The 21162-nt window shown below is 54.9% G+C and overlaps 1 protein-coding gene and 2 pseudogenes across 1 annotated transcript in view; all 3 read left to right on the top strand.

Annotated features, from left to right (window-relative positions):
* Positions 1-21162, top strand: part of LOC134563112 (zinc finger protein 345-like) — a 147136-nt pseudogene that overhangs the window by 14666 nt on the left and 111308 nt on the right.
* The window catches only part of LOC134563066 (zinc finger protein 850-like), a 45019-nt pseudogene continuing 38013 nt past the window's right edge, over positions 14157-21162 (top strand).
* Positions 19442-21162, top strand: part of LOC134563094 (zinc finger protein 239-like) — a 67728-nt gene continuing 66007 nt past the window's right edge. Inside the window, exon 1 of the mRNA XM_063420897.1 lies at positions 19442-19531. Coding sequence (XP_063276967.1) covers positions 19471-19531 — 61 coding nt within the window. The 5' untranslated portion in view covers positions 19442-19470. The remainder of the gene's footprint in view (positions 19532-21162) is intronic.

Below are 21162 nucleotides of genomic sequence, written 5' to 3' on the forward strand. Positions count from 1 at the left end.
CAAGCTCAGAGCACACTGGGACCCAGCAGGACCACAAGTGGCACAACAGGGATCATAGTGGGACACACTGGGATTGCCTGAGAGTGACTGGGATCACACTGGTGAAAAGTGGAACCTTACGGGGATATGTGGCTCTGACTGTCAATGATTGTGGACATGCTGAGGGTAACTGGGATATACTGGGAGTGTCTGTGACCATACTGGGGGTGACTGGGAACACACTGAAAGCACCTGGGATTGACTGGGACCATGCTGGGGGAGATTGGGGTCCTACTGGACTCATATTGGGATCATACTTGGAATGACTGGGTCTATGCTAGGGCCAACTGGGATCAGAGTGGGAGGAACTGGGAGCAACTAGGACCATGCTGGGAGCAACTGGCATCATGGCATAGGAGTAGCATCTAGTGGGAGTGACTGGGTCTGTGCTAGAGCCAACTGGGATCACACTGGGAGGAAATGGGACCATGTTGGGGACAATTGAGATCCTACTGGGAGCAACTGGAACCACACTGAGGGTGACTCGGGTCATTCTGGGATCATACTGGAAGTGAGTAGGACCATGCTGAGGGCAAGTGGGACCATATTGGGGCAACTGGGATATACAGGCAGCAGCTGGAATCATGTTGGAGGCTACTGGGAGATACTGGGAGGGAGTGGAAGAACACTGAGGGTAACTGGGAGAGACCAGGAGTGACTGGGATCACAGAGGAACCATAAAGGAAGTTACTGGAATAATACTGTGAGTTTCTGGGAGTGACTGGGATGTTACTGGGAGTGACTGAAACCATACTGAGTGACTGTGAACAACTGGAACCGTGCTGAGGGCAAATAGTACAGTACCCAGAGTGACAGGGTTCATACTGGAATCATACTGGGAAGGACTGGAGCCACAGCGGCAGTGAGTGGGATCATACTGGGCCTGACTGGAACCACGCTGAGAATGGCTGTAACTTACTGGGAGTGGCAGGAACTGTACTGGGGGTGAATGGGAACCACAAGGGCCCATGCTGGGAGTGACCTGGGCCCCCCTGGGGGAAACTGGCCCAGCTGGGGCTCAAGGTTTTCTCCCCCAGGGCTGCCCTGGGTCCTGCTGCCAGCCCCGGCCACACAGAGCTGAGGGACAGGGGACAGCTGAGGGACAGGGGACAGCTGACGGACAGGGCACAGCTGAGGGACAGGGGACAGCTGGGGGACAGGGGACAGAGCTGAGGGACAGGGCACAGCCAGGGAACACAGCCTGGCCCAGGGACACTGAGCTCCAGCATTTTGGGCTCTTGTGCCCGGGCTGTTGCCCTTGGGCTCCCAGCACAGGCCAAGGGGGAGAAGCCCCTCCAGAAACTGTTGTTTGCTTGAAGCTTTGCTCTTGGACATTCCCAAGGAGCCCCTGCAGGGGCTGGAGCCCAGCCGGGTGCCCGGGGCCACCAAAGCCGCTCTGGCAGTGCCCTCCTGCCCCGGGCAGGGCAGAGAACACCCAAGGAAAGGCTCGTGCTGGGCTCAGGGCAGGGACAGGACACTCCCCTGGCGCTGCCATGGGCACAACAGAGCCAGCCTGGGGACAGGATTGGGATTTGTATCCCATGGAATCCCAGCAGGGATTGCTTCTCATTTCACTGCTGGTGGATTTGTTATCTTCTGTTAGAGCCAGGATTAATACTCGGGAGACGGAGCTCGTGTTCAGACTCAGATGTTTATTAATTCTTATCTATGTTACAGTCTCACGAACCGTCAGCTCTGCTAACAAGTGAAAATTGGCCGTGTCTCTAACTCTTTCCAAGGTCTTTTAAGCGCTATTTATCCAATAACGAGATGACACCTGTATTATTTATACTTTTAACCCAATAAGCAGAGACCAAATATTTGCAATGTGGATCTTTTCACCCAACTGGAAATAAAACACCCAAAACCATGAAGAAGAAGGTGAATAAAGAAGAACATAGCCTACACCCTAAATCCTCCATATTGCTTCATATATAAAACCATATACTTAAATCGTAAACTCTAAATTTTCCTTCCTGTGGTATCACACAATTCTATTCAACCTACACACCCATAATCCCAGAGCTATCACTCCATTTTGGAAGCCTGTTCTACAACCTCAGGTCAAATGTAGTGCTTGCTTGAGGGTCAGTGCCTTTTAGCACACAAAGCCTGAAATTCTAAATTTCCAGCGTTCCAACATCTCCCCCTCTTGTTTGAACCATGTTTGAACCATGAAAACTGTTTTGACAGCTTTGCTTTTCTGGACTTACCACTCCCTGGAGTGCTAGGGAGAAACAATCTTGACTGAAGATTGATTTCTCTCTCTATAGCTACATTTGGCACAAAAGGTGATGTTTACAGAGCCATGGATGTCTAATTCTTCAGGTTCAGAAGGTGCCTGGGGAAGGTGACTGGAACTGGCCAAGGATCTACTGGCATGCAAACTAAACAGGTGAAAAATGTCTTTCCTAGGGTGGTATAGGAAAAACAGATGTTGTCTAAGCCTGGTCCTTTAGTTAAAGCCACCCAAAGATTTGTTTTAGCAGTGCAAATTTGCTAATTAGACAACTGCTGGCATTTGATTGGTCATCAATTCAAATCATTTCCCAGGGGAATTGCCATGGCAGTGGGTTGGGGGTGTCCACCCATGGAATTCTCACCTGACTGGGATGAGAGTGAGATCTGGCCATGGAAATTCCATGGGAATTTCTGCATTCCCAAGTCCCCCCTTTCCTGAATTCCACTCTCCCAGAGGAATTCTCTTCCCCCTCCCACACCCACCTTGGTGCTCCAGAGCCTCCTGACCACAGCTGATGTATTTTGGGAGCTCTTCCACACAGATGTGTCCCCGGTAATGCTTCATCTGCTCCACCATGATCCCTTTGCATTCCCAGCACCTCTGGGTGATCCAGGTGGCACCGTCGGACACTGCAAAGCTCCCGGATCCCAGCTGGAAGGAGATCAAATCCCACCCATCACAGCCGTACTGGTGGACACTCCCTTGGACAGGAGGGTGCAGCTGGAAACCACGTGAACCATGTGGAGACCTGAGAACGAGGACAGAACGGACCCCTGGAGTCGTGTCCCAGCCCCACAGAGCCCCTTGCAGCTCCCTGGATTCTCATTCCAGCCCAGAGATCCCATCCCACTCCCAGAGATTCTCCCAGCCCCACAGATCCCAGCCCAGCCCCTGGTTCCCCCCACTCCCCCTGCTCTGGTTGTACCAGCCCCGTCTGCAGCTCACTGTGAGCCTCATGATGGTTCCTCTCCCTGAGCCGGCTCTGGTTATCCCAATATCCCAGCTCTGGCTCTCCCAATATCCCAGCTCTGGCTATCCCAATATCCCAGCTCTGGCTATCCCAATATCCCAGCTCTGGCTATCCCATTGTCCCAGCTCTGGCTATCCCAATATCCCAGCTCTGGCTATCCCAATGTCCCAGCTCTGGCTATCCCAATATCCCAGCTCTGGCTATCCCAATATCCCAGCTCTGGCTATCCCAATGTCCCAGCTCTGGCTATCCCAATATCCCAGCTCTGCCTATCCCAATATCCCAGCTCTGCCTATCCCAATATCCCAGCTCTCGCTATCCCAATGTCCCAGCTCAGCTCCCGCTGCCATCCCCGCTCTCTGCAGCCCCAGCCAGCCCCGCTCGCTGTCCCAGCGCTCACAGGGGGTCCCATCCATGTCCCCCACAGTCAAGGACTGGGGGACCCCTGGGCTGGGCTCTGACTGTGCCACTTCCAGGTACTGCAACGAGTGGAGAACTGGGGGGAACACGGAGATTTGGAGGAGCTGGGATGGGGGACTGAAAGTGAGAGTTTGGGGATCCAGGGGGGTCAACTGGTCAAGGAAATAGGGAGACTTGTGGAGCTGGGAGAGCTGGGAAGGAGGTTCAGGGGCTCAGACTCAGGGAAAGGGGGTAAAGGGACTGGGAGAAGTGGGATGGGGAGTCCATGGAATCCTGTGTCCAGGAAAGGGGGTGCAAGGGCTCCTCAGTGTGAGGAAAGGAGGGGCTGGGGGCTGGGAAAGGCGGGGTGGCCGGGAAAAGGTTGTGTTGGTGCTGGATAAGGGGTGCAGGGGGGTCTCAGTGCTGGGCAAAGGGGTAAAAGAGCATCTTGGAGATGTCGAAGGGAGTCCCAGGGGGTCCTGGTGCCCAGGAAAGGGGAGTCCAGGATTTCTCAGAAAAGGGGGCACTAGGGTGGGGACACCCAGGATGTTTGGAGAGTTCAGGGGGGTCTCTGGTTTTGCAGAAAGGTGGGGCTGGGAAAGGCAGGAATGGGGGTCCAAGATGTTCCAGGGCATCCCAGGGTCAAGCACAAGGGAACTCTGGAGGCTGAGAGACAGGGGATGGCCAGGAAAAGGGGAGCAGGGGGTCCTGATGTCCAGAAATAGGGGATTCAAGGGGGGTCCCTGTGCAGGATAAGGGGAGCAGGGGGGTCCTGGTGCCAGGAATGGCGGTTCAGGGTCCCGGGGCCGGGGGTCCCACTCCCCCCTTGCCCCCAAAGCCCCAGCGCTGGAGCCATCGCGCTGCTCCGGGCAGGTGTGACAGTGCCCGAGGGAGGGCTGGGGGGAAAGGGGGAATCACTTCCAGTTGTCCCCAGTGAAGACTCTGTAAATCCCAGTTAATCCCAGTCACTCCCAGTATGTTCCCAGTCTCCTCCAGTATGGTTCAAGACACTCCCAGTATATCCCAGTTGCCCTCAGCATATCTGTAGTCATTCCCAGACACTCCCAGTTACCTCAGCATGGTTCACTTGCCCCCAGGATTATCCCAGTCACTCCCAGTATATCCCTGTTGTCACCAGCATGCATCCTATCATTCCCAGGTGCTCCCACGGTGTCCACAGTTGGCTCCCACCATGGGCCTGGTAGCTGCCAGTAAGTCCCAGTCAGAGCCCATTCACACCCAATGTAATGCCAGTGTCATTGTAGCCACTCCCAGTATGATCCCAGTCACTGCCAGTATGATCCCAGTCACTCCCAGTAAGATGCCAGTGGCCCCCAGTGTGATCCCAGTTGCTCCCTTGAAATACCAGCATGACCCCAGTAGCCTCCAGTATGATCCTTGTTTCGCCCAGTATATCCCAGCCACCCCCAGCATGCTCCCAGTCACTCCCACCTCCTCCCAGTTACTGTCACCGTGATTCCATTTGCTCACAGCCACTCCCACTCAATCTCAGTAGGATTCCAGTCACCCTCAGTGGGATCCCAGTCTCACCCAGCACAGGCCCAGCTGTTCCCAGTGTGCTTCCAGTCACCCCAGCACGGTTATAGACACTCCCAGTATATCCCAGTTGCCCTCAGCATGTCTGTAGTCATTCCCAGACACTCCCAGCTACCTCCGCATGGTTCACTTGCCCCCAGGATTAGCCCAGTCACTCCCAGTATATCCCAGTTGTCACCAGCATGCATCCTATCATTCCCAGGTGCTCCCAGGCTCTCCACGGTTGGCTCCCAGCATGGGCCTGGTAGCTGCCAGTAAGCCCCAGTCAAAGACCATTCACACCCAAGATAATCCCACTGTGATTGTAGCCACTCCCAGTATGATCCCAATAAATCCCAGGAGGATGCCAGTGACCCCCAGTGTGATCCCAGTTGCTCCCTGGCAATGCCAGCATGACCCCAGTAGCCTCCAGTATGATCTCTGTCTCTCCCAGTATATCCCAGCCACTCCCACCATGCTCCCAGTCACTCCCACCTCCTCCCAGTTGCTTTCACCATGATTCCTCTTGCTCACAGCCACTCCCACTCAATCTCAGTAGGATTCCAGTCACCCTCAGTGGGATCCCAGTCTCACCCAGCACAGGCCCAGCTGTTCCCAGTGTGCTTCCAGTCACCCCAGGATGGTTACAGACACTCCCAGTATATCCCAGTTGCCCTCTGCATGTCCATAGTCATTCCGAGTGGCTCCAGTGGCCCCAGTAAGGTGTTAAGTTATCCCAGTATAATCCCTGTCATGTCCAGAATATCCCAGTTGCCTCTAGCATGCATTCAGTCATTCCCAGTTACTTCAATTTGCTTGCAGCATGATCCCAGTTTCTCTCAGGTACTTCCAAGTGTGATCCCAGTTGTTCCCTTTCAACACCAATGTGATCCCAGTAACCTCCAGTATGATCCTAGTCATAGGCCAGCACTCCCAGGATGGTCCCAGTATAATCCCTGTTGCTTCCAATCACTCCCAGTATGGTCCTAATTGTCTCCAGCTAGATCAACCCAGTCAGTCCCAGTACGATGCCATTTGCTCCCAGCATGCCCCCAGTCACTCCCAGTATGGTGGATGATGGGCATGGTATGTTCTCTCAGGTACTCCCAGTGTTAGCCCAGTCACTCCCAGTATGATCCAAAAATGAGCCCAGTGTGCTCCCAGTCACTGCCAGTAAGAACCAGTTGCACCCCACATGGTTCCAGTTGCTCTCCTTCACTCTCACTTTTGTTCCAGCATCTCCCAGTGTCTCCCAGTGTACCTCAGTTCCTTCCAGCATATTCCCAGTCATTCCCAGTTCCTTCCAGCATGATCCCATTTGCTCACAACCACTCCCACTCAACCTCAGTGTAGTTGCATTCGCTGCCAGTATGATCCCAGTCATCTCCAGCACGATCTGAGTTCATCCCAGTATAAGCCCAGTTCCTTCCAATCATCCTCAGCATGCACCCAGTCACTGCCACTTCTTCCCAGTTCCTCCTAACATGATCCCAGTTCCTCAGAGCTGCTCCCAATCACCCTCAGAATGATCACAGTCATTCCCAGTTGTCCTAGGGTGACAAGACACTTTCATGCTTTGTATCCCAAATCGTGTGTTTCTGTTCCCATGTTCTCAGTTTGTTTTGTCTATAGCTGAGCCCCTCCCCCGGCTGTTTGCTTTTGGCTTGCTTGCTGCTAGCTTTAGGCTGCTTTGCTGGCTTTGCTCTCTTGCTTTCTGCTTTTTCCTTGCTTTTTGCCATTTTTCTGCTTTTGTTTTTTTGCCTTCTTTGCTTCCTCCCTTCCCTGAAGACATCGGACCTGCTTCGGGCCCTGATTCAGGAACGTCAAGGGAAAACCCCCCGGAGTCTGCACCTGAGAGAAGCTTTGGCACCCTCCCCAGCAGAGACTGCTCACCCTCTCTTGGACTGGTGAAAACATTTTTTGTCATCTCGGACTGTTTTTCTTGTGTTGGGGTGTGTTTTTTTGTTGTTTCTCAATAAACAAGTTTTTTCCACTTTTCCTCTGAGGAAATTCCTCCCAAACCCAGTGGTGGGGGAGGGAGTTGTGGAGATTTTTCCCTAATTTTGTCCTAAACCACGACATACATTTTTGGTGGCCCATACGGGAAAGCGATCATACAAAGTGGAAAAAACTTTATTCTAATAATATTTTGGTTTCAGTTGTTTTGTGGGCATATTGGTATGTCTCTTTTTGAAGTTATAATGTCACTTGGAGTGAAAGCCTGCCTCTATTTCTGGACATTAGGGTTCTTTGACGTTTTAATACCTTTGTGGTCCCTAGGTTTTTTTTCTTATCCAGAAATAGCTCCGGTATTGTCCCTAATGCGTAGTTTTGTAGTAGAGGGACACTAACCAGAATATTTATTGGGCTGGGCTTGGTTGTGATGATTTGCAAGAGGTTTATAAAAATGTTGTTATCGGTTCCAGGAATGGATGGTTCATGGTTGTGGCTGTGTACTCAGTTTGTTAGGGGAGAAGCAGGGGAGGAGGCTTTTCGGCCTTTGCTCTCCTTCTTCTCCTCCGAATTGTTTACATCTCTATTAGAAAATGTTTGGTCCTCTCTGACTGCCAAGGACACCATCTTTCTGGCATTTAATTTAGTAAGCTTTCTTTATACTGTCTGCAGTTTATATAAGATGAAGGCTGAGATTCTAGAGGGGCTGGTGAGACTCCTGATTTAGGAGTAAAACCAAGGGTGAAGAATTCTGAGTGGCGTGGGAAATGGGAGGATATGGGCCAAATTTTAAAGGAGTTTTCTGATCCTGTAGTCTGGGACTTCCCATCTGAACAAATTCAGAACCCAGCTGAGGTGGTAAAGTATCTGAAAGAGAGGTGCCATGGTAACACTAAGGAGCAAAGGATCATTGCAGTGAGCTGGGCCCTGGCACATGCTTATCGCACCCTGCTAGATACTGTGGGGCAGCAGACAGAGGAAAGGGAACAGGGAGATAAATTAGTTACTGTCCCAGTCACTCAGGCTGTAGTAAACATCCCAGGATCCAGGCCAGTAGTTAAACCAGAGAGTAAGCCCCAACCAATGGCTGTTGCTGCAAATACAAAAGGTGGAAAGTGCAAAAGCAAGACTGACCGAAGGGTGGAGGATGATGATGATCCAAGAGAAGGACCCTCACCAAAATCAGAGACCACAGCAAGTGGCATAGATTCTGGAGCCAATATTGATTCCTTCTCCCTGAAGGACCTTCGAGGCCTAAGGAAGGATTATAGGCGACAGCCCGATGAGTCTATAATTAGTTGGCTAGTCCGCCTTTGGGATGCGGCAGGGGAGGCTACCATTCTGGATGGCACTGAAGCGAGGCATTTAGGATCCCTGTCACATGATCCTGTCATCGACCAAGGCATGATGAGGAGGGCTAGCCCTCACAGCCTCTGGGAACGGGTCCTGGACAGCGTAGCACAAAGATACCTGTGTGCAGATGACCTCTATATTCAGCAGACACGGTGGAAGACCATAGAACAGGGGATCCAACGCCTGAGGGAGATGGCAGTGGTAGAGATCATTTTTTCAGATGATATAACAATTAGGAATCCGGACTTCGTACCGTGCACACCTGTAATGTGGAGGAAACTTGTGCACCTTGGGCCACCTGAACACGCTTCTGCTCTAGCAATAATGAAGCGGGATGAGGTATATGAGACTGTGCTCGATATGGCAAAGAAGCTTCGGGCATATGCAGATGCTGTACATGGCCCGACTCATGCCAGAATTGCAGCTGTGGAAACACGACTGCAGAAATTAGAAGATAAAATAGAGGAAAGTCGTAAGAAACTCAGGGAAGAGATTAAGGAGGACCTCCTCCAAATCTCAGCTGTACAAATTAGAGGCCCTAGTATCCAACGCAGACGTTCCTCTGTTGGGGAGAGAAGGTACACCCCACGAGCTGAGTTGTGGTTCTTCTTACGTGAGTCTGGAGAAAACATGAGGAGATGGGATGGGAAGCCTACTGCTGCTCTGGCACAACGGGTGCGTGAATTGAAGGAAGGCAGGAAAAGGGAAGCAGCTCCAGTTGCCCGTACTCGAACTGTCAGGCATAATGATGATGATGACTTGTCCGATCCCCTTGAAGGAACCTCCAAGACATATGTCTCAGGAAAGAAGGATAACCAGGCTTAGAGGGGCCCTGCCTCTAGCCAGGTAGAGGCACGGGAAAACTGAGTTTTTTGGACAGGATGGGTTCTATGGCCTGGCACATCAGAGCCACAGAAATATAAAGCTTTGGTTGATACCGGTTCTCAGTGTACCCTAATGCCATTGGAACACGAGGGAACAGAACCTATTTCCATTGCCGGTGTGACGGGGGGATGACAAGAATTGACCCTGTTGGAAGCCCAGGTGACCCTGACTGGGAAGGAGTGGCAGAAACATCCGATTGTGACTGGCCCAGAGGCTCCAAGTATTCTGGGCATAGACTATCTCAGGAATGGCTATTACAAAGACCCTAAGGGGTTCAGATGGGCTTTTGGAATAGCTGCTGTGGAGGCAGAGGGCATTAAGAAATTGAACACCTTGCCTGGACTGTCAGAGAACCCATCTGCAGTAGGACTCCTGAAGGTAGAAGAGCAACGAGTACCTGTTGCCACCTCGACAGTGCATCGCCGGCAGTATCAGATGGATCGAGATGCTGTGATCCCCATTCACAAGATGATCCGAGAGCTGGAGAGCCAAGGGGTGGTTAGTAAAACCCACTCACCCTTCAACAGTCCCATCTGGCCTGTGCGTAAATCTGAAGGAGAATGGAGATTGACCGTGGATTACCGTGCTTTGAATGAAGTGACTCCACCGCTGAGCGCCGCTGTGCCAGACATGCTGGAACTCCAGTACGAGCTGGAGTCCAAGGCAGCAAAGGGGTACGCCACAATCGACATCGCTAACGCATTTTTCTCCATTCCTCTGGCTGCAGAATGCAGGCCTCAGTTTGCTTTCACCTGGAGGGGCGTGCAGTACACCTGGAACCGACTGCCCCAGGGGTGGAAGCACAGTCCCACCATCTGCCATGGACTGATCCAGACTACGCTAGAGAAGGGTGAGGCTCCAGAACATTTACAATACATTGATGATATCATTGTGTGGGGAAACACAGCAGCAGAAGTGTTTGAGAAAGGAGAGAAAATCATCCAAATTCTCCTGGAAGCTGGCTTTGCCACTAAGAAAAGTAAAGTTAAGGGACCTGCTTGGGAGATCCAGTTCCTGGGAGTGAAGTGGCAAGATGGACGGCGCCAGATTCCTACTGATGTCATCAACAAAATCACAGCTATGTCCCCACCAACCAACAAGAAGGAAACACAAGCTTTCTTAGGTGCTATAGGTTTCTGGAGGATGCACATTCCTGAATATAGTCAGATTGTGAGCCCTCTTTACTTGGTTACCCGTAAGAAGAATGATTTCTATTGGGGCCCTGAACAGCAACAAGCCTTTGCCCAGATCAAGCAGGAGATTGCTCATGCGGTAGCCCTTGGCCCAGTCAGGACAGGACCAGAGGTGAAGAACGTGCTCTACTCTGCAGCTGGGAACCATGGCCTGTCCTGGAGCCCTTGGCAGAAGGTGCCTGGTGAGACCCGAGGCCGACCATTGGGATTCTGGAGTCGGAGCTACAGAGGGTCTGAAGCCAACTACACCCCAACAGAGAAAGAAATCTTGGCCGCGTATGATGGAGTCCAAGCTGCTTCAGAAGTGATTGGTACCGAGGTACAACTCTTCCTGGCACCTCGACTACCCGTGCTGGGGTGGATGTTTAGAGGAAAGGTTCCCTCCACCCACCATGCTACCAATGCTACATGGAGCAAGTGGATTGCCCTCATTACACAGCGCGCCCAAATTGGGAAACTAAATCGTCCTGGGATTCTGGAGGTAATTACCAATTGGCCTGAAGGTGAAAGCTTCAGTCTCACTGGTGAAGAGGGAGAAGAGCAAGTGACCCGTGCTGAAGAAGCTCCACCGTATAACCAACTGCCAGCAGAAGACACACGCTACGCTCTTTTTACTGATGGTTCCTGTCGCCTTGTGGGGATGAACCGGAAGTGGAAAGCAGCCGTATGGAGCCCCACACGACAAGTCGCACAAGCTATCGAAGGAGAAGGTGGATCGAGTCAACTCGCAGAGCTCAAAGCCATTCAGTTGGCCCTGGACATTGCTGAAGCAGAGAAGTGGCCAAAACTTTACCTTTATACTGATTCCTGGATGGTAGCCAATGCTCTGTGGGGATGGCTGAAGAGATGGAAGGAGGCGAACTGGCAGCGCAGAGGAAAACCAATTTGGGCTGCTGAAGAATGGAAAGACATCGCTACCCGGTTAGAGAAACTACCTGTGAAGGTTCGCCATGTAGATGCCCATGTCCCTAGAAGCAGAGCTAATGAGGAGCAGCAGAACAATCAGCAGGTAGATCAGGCTGCAAAGATAGGGGAGTTGAAGATAGATCTTGACTGGGAGCACAAAGGAGAGCTGTTCCTAGCACGATGGGCCCATGATGCCTCAGGCCACCAGGGTAGAGATGCCACCTATAAGTGGGCACGAGACCGAGGGGTGGATCTAACCATGGACAGCATTTCTCAGGTTATTCATGACTGTGAGACGTGTGCTGCCATTAAACAGGCTAAGCGGGTGAAGCCCCTCTGGTATGGGGGGCGGTGGTCCAAGTACAAGTATGGGGAGGCTTGGCAGATTGATTACATCACGCTGCCTCAAACCCGCCAAGGCAAGTGCCATGTGCTAACCATGGTAGAAGCCACTACGGGATGGTTGGAAACCTACCCCGTGTCTCATGCTACAGCCCGCAACACCATCCTGGGCCTTGAAAAGCAGGTCCTTTGGAGGCATGGTACTCCTGAGAGGATTGAGTCAGACAATGGGACTCATTTTAAAAATAATCTTATTAACAACTGGGCTAGGGAACATGGTATCAAGTGGGTGTACCACATCCCCTACCATGCACCAGCTGCAGGTAAAGTGGAGAGGTACAATGGATTGTTAAAAACCACTTTGAAAGCACTGGGTGGGGGGGTCTTTCAAGAACTGGGAGCAGCATTTAGCAAGAGCCACCTGGTTAGTTAACACTCGAGGTTCCACCAACCGAGCAGGTCCTGCCCAGTCTGAGCCCCTTAATATAGTAGATGGAGATAAAGGCCCAGTGGCCCATGTCAGAGGTTTGTTGGGGAAGACAGTATGGATTAATCCTGCCTTGAGTACAGGCAAACCCATTCGTGGGATTGTCTTTGCTCAAGGACCAGGTTATACCTGGTGGATAATGCAGAAAGATGGGACAACCCGTTGTGTACCTCAGGGAGATCTGATTGTGGGATGATATCGTTGTTTACTGAGCGTTACCACCATTGTCTGTACGTTAGATCATACAGATATGAGACAGAAGGAAACGTGAAAGTGTCAAAGGTCTGAGCAAGTAAGATGGAAGGAAATGTGTAAGTGTGAAAGGTTTGAGCAAGTGAGAAGAAAGTTTTTTTTCATTGTGTTCAGTAACATGTTCATGATATGGGATAAGGGGTGGAATGTCCTGGGGTGACAGGACATTTTCATGCTTTGTATCCCAAATCGTGGGTTTTGTTTTTTTTTTTCCCCTGTTCCCGTGCTCTCAGTTTGTTTTGTCTATAGCTGAGCCCCTCCCCCGGCTGCTTGCTTCTGGCTTGCTGCTAGCTTTAGGCTGCTTTGCTGGCTTTGCTCTCTTGCTTTCTGCTTTTTCCTTGCTTTTTTGCCATTTTTCTGTTTTTGTCTTTCCCCTTCTTTCCTTCCTCTCTTCCCTGAAGACATCGGACCTGCTTTGGGCCCTGATTTCAGGAACATCAAGGGAAAACCCCCCGGAGTCTGCACCTGAGAGAAGCTTTGGCACCCTCCCCAGCAGAGACTGCTCACCCTCTCTTGGACTGGTGAAAAACATTTGCTGTCATCTCGGACTGTTTTCCTTGTGTTGGGGAGTGTTTCTTTTTTTCGTTGTTTCTCAATAAACAAGATTTTTCCACTTTCTCCTCTGAGGAAATTCCTCCCGAACCCGGTGGTGGGGGAGGGAGTTGTGGAATTTTGTCCTAAACTAGGACACACCCGCTGTGCCTCACAGCCCTCCCTGCTGCTGGGGACATGCAGGGCACACGGGCCTGCAGGAGCCTCCTGTTCTTGCCACAGGAGCAAGGCTGCAGCTCCAGCCTTTGGGCCCTGGGCCGCAGCAGCCCAGGGGAGGCCCAGCTGCAGAGCTCGCAGCCCCAAATGTGTTTAATGGAGCACTTTGGAACTCTGATCCCCATCCCATATTCTCTCTGCGGTCGCTGTTTCCATCTTCCCTGTCCTGTTCATACATTCCCGTTCCCAGTGCCATTGCCGGTCACTATCCCCATCCCCACTCCCATTCCTGCTCCTACTCACGTATTCCCTGTCCCAGGCCCAGTCCCAGATTGTTGGTCCCACTCCTAATCCCTGTCCTCATTCCCGGTCTCATACCAAGTCCCTTTCTCGTATTTTGAATCCCTCTCCCGGTCCTGGTCCCGTTCTCAGCCCCTGTCCCTATTCCTAGTCCTGTCCCCATTCTCTGTCCCACTCCCAGTCCCGGTCCCCATACCCGATCGTGTCCCGCATTCCCGGTGCCAGAGCCCATTCGCGCTCCCATTCCCGATCCCTGATCCCATTGCTGCCACGATTCCCAGTCCCCGTCCCATATTCCCGGTCGCATTCGCAGTCGTTGGCCACATTCCCGCCTCTAGTCCCGTATTTCCGGTCCCATTCTTGCTCTCGGTCCCGTTCTACCGCTCTGTGTCCCGGTTCCCGGTCCCCATTGCAAGTCCCTGCCACCATTCCTGTCCCCATTCCCGCTCCCCGTCCGCTCGCACCGGACGCCGCCGCCATCGCTCCGGCCCTGCCCGGGCCCTCACCGGACCGAAGAAACCCCGCGCCTCTCCCGCCCACCAATCACAGCGCGCGATGGCTCCTCGATTTGCATAACGACGCCCTCTGCCTTGGCCCCGCCCAGCGCCGGCTGCAGTCGCCTCCGAGCGCTCTTTGCTTCCAGTTCCCTCCCAGTGCTCCCAGGAAGAGCCAGACTGGGAGGGAAAGCGCTCCCGACTCCTTCTCGCTTCTCTCAGGATCGCTCCCGGTGCTCTCAATATCGCTCTCAGCGCCGCGCGTGGCGCAGTCCCTTTGGAATTCTCCCCAGGGCACAGCGCGGCTGCTTTTCGATGTCGACACCTCCCGCTCTAGGCTTGGGTAGGAGGAGGAGCGGGAGGAGGAGGAGAAGGACAAGGAAAGGGAGGAGCGGGAGGAAGAGGAGGAGCATGAACAGCATCGACAGAGGAGGCGGAAGAGGAAGAGGAGGAGCGGGAGGAGCGGGAGGAGCAGCAGCTGCAGCAAGAGCACGCGGTTCCCTCGGCTGCCCCCTCAGGCCGCCGCTGCCCCGGCTCCCGCAGCATCGCCGCCCCGGAACCCGCAGGTCAGCGGGGAGGGAGGGACAGGTCGCCCGAAATCCATCGGGGGAGTGGGGGGGGGGGGCCTCCGGGAGGCTCTTTTAGGGGTCCGGAGATTTTTGAATTTTGCAGAACCCCAAAGTCGAGCCAGAAATGGCCCTGGAGGGATTTTGGGGATTCCCACGTGGCGATCGCCCGGTACCGGCGGGCAGAGCGGCGATATCGGGTTTGAGGAGAGCCGGGGCGGAACGCGGCAGCCCCGGAGCAGGGGGAACGCAAAGGGGCGATACCAGAGCAGGGGGACTGGCCAGAATAGAGGAGTGGGGGAGCCCTGATATGAGCGGGGTCCGGGCCCCCCGAGGCTGAAAGGGGCGCTGACTTCTGCAGCTGCACTTGGGCAGCGGCACCAGCTAAACCAACGTGCTCAGCCCTTGTTTTCCCCCCCAAAAAAGGATTTCAGATTCCCAGACCTTGGCGCAATGAAGGAGGAGGGGGCCGCGAGGAAGAGGAAGATGTCCCGGGAGCCGCAGGCAGGTGAGAAGGAAGTCAGTGCCCCTTTCCCCTCCCTCCAGCTCCATCTCCCAGCCAAGCCTGTCCCCCAGCTGCAGGACAACCCCACTGCCGACCCCGTCCTGCCGGGGGGATCTCCTTGCCCTTCGCTGTAGCACGGAGGCAAATCCCATCCTCTCCTTGTCCTTCCTCCCTAGAAAAGGAGCTGAGCACGGAGCCCAGGAAGGACAAATCCCCACAGCAGAACCTCATGGAAGAGTCCGTTTTCAGGAACTCCACAGTGCAGGAATCCAACATGGAGGAAAAGCCTCGGAGATCCCGCACAAGGAGGGGCTGCAAACGCAGATCTCGAGCATCTGAGGAGGAAAGATCTACTCTGGGCCACGGAGGTGGCCGGAGCTCGGAGCTGGAGGTCCCTGAGCAGCTGCAGGATGGGGAGAAGCCCCACAAGTGCTCAAAATGTGGGAAGAGCTTCAGGTGGAGATCCTACCTGGTCTGCCACAAGGTCATCCACACTCTGGAGATGCCCTTTGAGTGTGATAAATGTAGGAAGAGGTTTCAGACCAGCTCCAGTCTCCTCCAGCATCGGCGGGTTCACACAGATGAGAGGCCCTTCCGCTGCCCCGACTGCGGGATGGGCTTCAAGCACAACTCTGTCCTCATCACCCACCGGCGCATCCACACCGGGGAGAGGCCCTACGAGTGTGGGGAGTGTGGGAAGAGCTTCACCCAGAGCTCCACCCTGACTGCCCACCGGAGGAGCCACACAGGGGAACGGCCCTATGAGTGTGGGGAGTGTGGGAAGAGCTTCAGCCGGAGCTCCACCCTGATTGCCCACCAGAGGAGACACACCAGGGAGGGTCTCTACGAGTGTGAGCAGTGTCAGAAGACCTTCATCCGGAGCTGCCACCTGATACGCCACCAGGCGAGCCACAAGGGGGAACGGCCCTACAAGTGTGGCAAGGGGGAACAGCCGTACGAGTGTGGGGAGTGTGGGAAGAGTTTTATTCACAACTCCAACTTGATCCTTCACCAGAGAATCCACACAGGGGAGAGGCCCTTCAAGTGTGGGGAGTGTGGGAAGAGCTTCAGCCAGAGCTCCCACTTTACTGTCCACCAGAGGATCCACACCGGGGAGAGGCCCTACGAGTGTGACCAATGCAAGAAGAGGTTTACAACCAGCTCTGATCTCCTCAAGCACCAGCGGATTCACACGGATGAGAGGCCCTTCCGCTGCCCCGACTGCAGGAAGGGCTTCAAGCGAAACTCCAACCTCGTCAGCCACCAGCGCACCCACACTGGGGAGAGGCCCTACGAGTGTGAGCATTGTGGGAAGAGCTTCTCCAGCAGCTCAACCTTGACCAAACACCGACGGAGCCAGCACTGAGGGAAGCCCTGCGAGTGCCCCAAGTGTGGGAAGAGCTTCATGCGCTGCTCCAGCTCCATCCCCCATGGGAGGATCCCCCCTGGATGATCCCCAGGGACCCCCGGTGGGCAGAGCCCTGGTGATTCCTGGTTCCGGTGATCTGTGTTGGGCACACACCTGGATGAGGGCTCTACATCCTCCTGGCTCCCAGTGACCTGGATTCTCTTTTCATTTCTCTTTGTCCTTTCAAAACACCCAAATTCAAGGTAAAAATAAAGATGTTCAACAAAGACGTAGATGGCGACATGGGAGCATCTTCCAGGGTATGTGGTGAATGCGGAGTGTAAGAGAGTTGAGGGTTCCTGGGTTTTGCTCAGGAATTTGGGCTCTGGCTTTGCTGGGAGATGCTGGTGGAGGTTCTGGGCAGCTGATCAAGGATCCCCTGCCCTGGAACTCTCCCCACGCCCCCCATCCCAGTTCCTGATGTCGCCTGTCCAGTATAGCCCTCTCTCCGCTCTCACTCCCCTTGCTCCCTGCCCATTCCCGTGTCACTCCACTCCAGGTCCTGTTCTTATCCCATCCTAGTCTGGGTCCCATTCCCATCTCATCCCTCATCCTCCATCTCATTCCCTGTCCTGTATTCTCTGTCTGGTTACCATTCCTGTATTTCCAGTCCCATATTCCCTGCCCTGTTCCTGTTATCGTATTCCAGGTCTCTTTGCTGGGCCCTCTGCCAGCCCCTCATTTCCATTGCTGTATTCCCTGTCCTGTTCCCATGTTTCCAATCCCATGACTGTATTCCCATTTCTGATCCTGGCCCCACCTTCCTAATCCCCATCCCATAATCTCTCTACACTTGCTCTATCCATGTTCTTTGTGCTCTTCCCATATTCCTGTTCCCCGTCGCATTCCATGTCCCTGTCCCATATTCCTGGTCCCATGCCCAGTCCTGGTTTGGAACTTCTGGTCCCATTCTTGGTCCCTGTCCCCATCACCAGTATCATTCCCATCTCTGGGGAATCTCTGTCTCAGAATTACCATCTCTGTCTCATATTTCCAGTCCCATTCCTGGTCTCTGTCCTCCTTCCTGGTCCCTGTCCTCATTCCCAGTCCCATTCCCGGCTGCATTCCCAGTCCCTGTCCCCATTCCCAGTTGCTATCCAGTATTCCTGGTCTCATTCTTCGTCCCTGTCCCCATTCCTTCTATCATTCTCAGTCCCTGTCTCATATTTCCAGTCCCATTCCCAGTCCCTGTCCTCATTTCCAGTTGTAATTCCTGATCCTTGTCCCCATTTCCGATCCCATTCCCAGTCTGATTTCCTCTCTCCATTCAGGGTCCAGGTCCCATATTCCCTCTCCTGTTCTTGATTCCTGTCCCCATTACCAGTATCATTCCCAGTCCCTGTCTCATATTTCCAGTCCTATTCCCAGTCCCTGTCCCCATTACCGAGCCTTGTCCCTATTCCCAGTGCCATTCCCACTGTCATTCCTCGTGCAAGTTCAGTATTCCATGTCAAATTCTCAGTCCATGTCTCATATTCGCTGTCCCATTCCCAGTTGTAGTTCGGTATTTTTGGTCCCATTCCCATTCCCTGTCCCCAGTCCCCATTCCCACCTCCCCCATGGGGCCCTCAGGGCTCCCCAGCTCGGCCTGCCTGTGGCACACAAACCCTTCAGCCCTGCTGCTGCCCTTGCCCAGCTGCACACAGCACAAGGCTTTGGGCATTTCTCACAGGCCCCAGCTGGCCACAGCAGCCCCTCCTGCCAGCACCCGCTGTGCCTCACAGCCCTCCCTGCTGCTGGGGCCATGCAGGGCACACGGGCCTGCAGGAGCCTCCTGTTCTTGCCACAGGAGCAAGGCTGCAGCTCCAGCCTTTGGGCCCTGGGCCGCAGCAGCCCAGGGGAGGCCCAGCTGCAGAGCTCGCAGCTCAGATGTGTTTAATGGAGCGCTTTGGAACTCTGATCCTCATCCCATATTCTCTGTGAGGCGCTTTTTACATATTCCCTGTCCCTTTTCCATATTCCTGTTCCTGGTCTCGGTCCCAATTCCCAGCCTCCATTCCCTGTCCCCATTCCCGCTCCATGTCCCCTCTCACCGGACGCCGCCGCCATCGCTCCGGATCCCGCTCCCCTCACGTCTCAGGGCAAACCCCGCCCCGCTCCCGCCCACCAATCACAGCGCGCGATCGCTCCTCGATTTGCATAACCACGCCCTGTGACTCGGCGCCGCATAGCGCCGGCTGCAGCCGCATCCGGGCGCTGTTTGCTCCCAGTTCCCTCCCCGTGATCCCAGTAAGAGCCAGACTGGGACAGAAAGCGCTCCCGATTCCTTCCCGCTGTTGCCAGGATCGCTGCCGGTGCCGCGCAGGGCGGGGTCGCTTTGGAACCCCCTCGGGTAGAGCGTGGCTGATTTTGGGTGTCGGCACCGCCCAGGCCGGGCTGGGAGCGGAGGAGGAGCGGGAGGAAGAGAAGGGACAGAGGAGGAGGAAGAGGAAAGGGAAAGCGAAAGGGAGGAGTGGGAGGAAGAGGAGGAGCAGGAACACGAGCGGGAAAGGTGGAGAAAAAGGAAGAGGAGGGGCAAGAGGAAGAGGAGGGGCAGCAGGAGCAGCACGCGGTTCCCCCGCTCAGGCCGCAGCTCCCCCGGCTCCGGCAGCATCGCCCTCCCCGGAACCCGCAGGTGAGCGGGGAGGGGGAGCTCGCCCCAAATCCATCGCGGGGCTCTCCGGGAGGGTTTTGTGCAGCCCAGGGCGTGTTCGGATTTTGCAGGAGCCCGAAGCCGAGCCGGAGATGTCCCTGGAGGGATCTTGGCGGGTCCCACGTGGCAATGGCCCGGTAGCGGCGGGCAGAGCCCGGAGATGAGCGGGGTCCGGGCCCCCCGAGGCTGAAAGGGGCGCTGACTTCTGCAGCTGCGCCGGGGCAGCGGCACCATCAAACCCAACGCGTTTAGACCTTTTTTACCCCACAGCAGGATTTCCCATTGGCAAACCTCGGCCCGATGGAGGAGGAGGAGGAGTGCGCGGCGAGGAAGAGGAAGATGTCCCGGGAGCCGCAGGCAGGTGAGGAGCAAGTCATTGCCCCTTTGCCCCTCTCTGTTGCTCCATCTCGCAGCCCAGCCTGGCCACCAGCTGCAGGACAACCCCGCTGCCGACACCGTCCTACCGAAGATGCGCGGGGGGATCTCCTTGCCCTTCCCTGTGGCCCGGAGGCAAATACCGTCCTCTCCTGCTCCTTCCTCCCTCAGGCACGGAGCTGAGCACGGAGCCCAGGGAGGACAAATCCCCGCGGCAGCAGCCGGTGGGAGAGGCCGCTGTGAGCGGCTCCGTGGCGCAGGAACGCAACGGGGAGGAAAAGCCGCGGAGATGCCGCACGAGGAGGGGCTGCAAACGCAGATCTCGGGGCTCCGAGCACGAAAGATCCACCCCGGGCCGGGGAGGCGGCCGCAGCTCGGAGCTGGGGGTCCCTGAGCAGCCTCAGGATGGGGAGAAGCCCCACAAGTGCTCGGAGTGTGGGAAGAGTTTCAGGTGGAGATCCCACCTGATCGTCCACCAGAGGAGCCACACTGGGGAGAGGCCGTACGAGTGTGAGCAATGCAAGAAGAGGTTTCCCACCAGCTCCCAGCTCCTCAAGCACCAGCAGATTCACACAGTTGAGAGGCCCTTCCGCTGCCCCAAGTGCGGGATGGGTTTCAGGGAAAAAGACCACCTCATCAGCCACTGGCCCATCCACACCGGGGAGAGGCCCCACGAGTGTCCCCAGTGTGGGAAGAGCTTCTCGAAGAACTCTCCCCTGATCATCCACCAGCGTAGCCACACCGGGGAGAGGCCCTACGAGTGTGGGGAGTGTGGGAAGACCTTCAGCCACAGCTCTGCCCTGATCAAACACCAGAGGATCCACACGGGGGAACGGCCCTATGAGTGTGGGGAGTGTGGGAAGAGCTTCAGCTGGAGCTACAACCTCATCAGCCACCGGCGCATCCACACCAGGGAGAGGCCCTACGAGTGTGACCAGTGCAAGAAGAGGTTTCAGACCAGCTCCCGTCTCCTCCTGCACCAGCGCATTCACATGGATGAGAGGCCCTTCCGCTGCCCCGACTGCAGGATGGGCTTCCAGCGAAAATCCTACCTCGTCAGCCACCGGCGCATCCACACCGGGGAGAGGCCCTATGAGTGTGAGCAGTGTGGGAAGAGCTTCAGCAGCAGTTCTGCCTTGACCAAACACCAATGGAGCCAGCACTGAGGGAACCCCTGAGAGTGCCCCGAGTGCGGGAAGAGCTTCATGCACTGCTCCAGCTCCATCCCCCATGGGAGGATCCACCCTGGATGATCCCCAGTGACCCCCGGTGGGCAGAGCCCTGGTGATCCACGGTGCCGGTGATCCGTGTTGGGCACACACCTGGCTGGGGGACTCCAAATCATCCTGGCTCCCCGTGGCCTAGATATTCTGTACGTTTCTACTTGTCATTTCAAAGCACTGTAAACGGGGCTCAACATAAAGATTTTTAACGAAGACAGTGATGGGGACACGGGGTGATCTTCCATGGCATGTGGGGGATGGTGGTTTCCAGGGAGATGAGACTTACTTGCAGGGACTTGGGGGTTGCTCAGGGCTTTGAGCACACCAGTCCAAGCGGCTCTGGCTGTGCTGGGACACCCTGGCAGAAGTTCTGGAGCAGCTCATCAAGGACCCC

Source organism: Prinia subflava, chromosome 33 (genome assembly GCF_021018805.1).
Source record: "Prinia subflava isolate CZ2003 ecotype Zambia chromosome 33, Cam_Psub_1.2, whole genome shotgun sequence".
In the NCBI taxonomy this organism is placed as follows: Eukaryota; Metazoa; Chordata; class Aves; order Passeriformes; family Cisticolidae; genus Prinia; species Prinia subflava.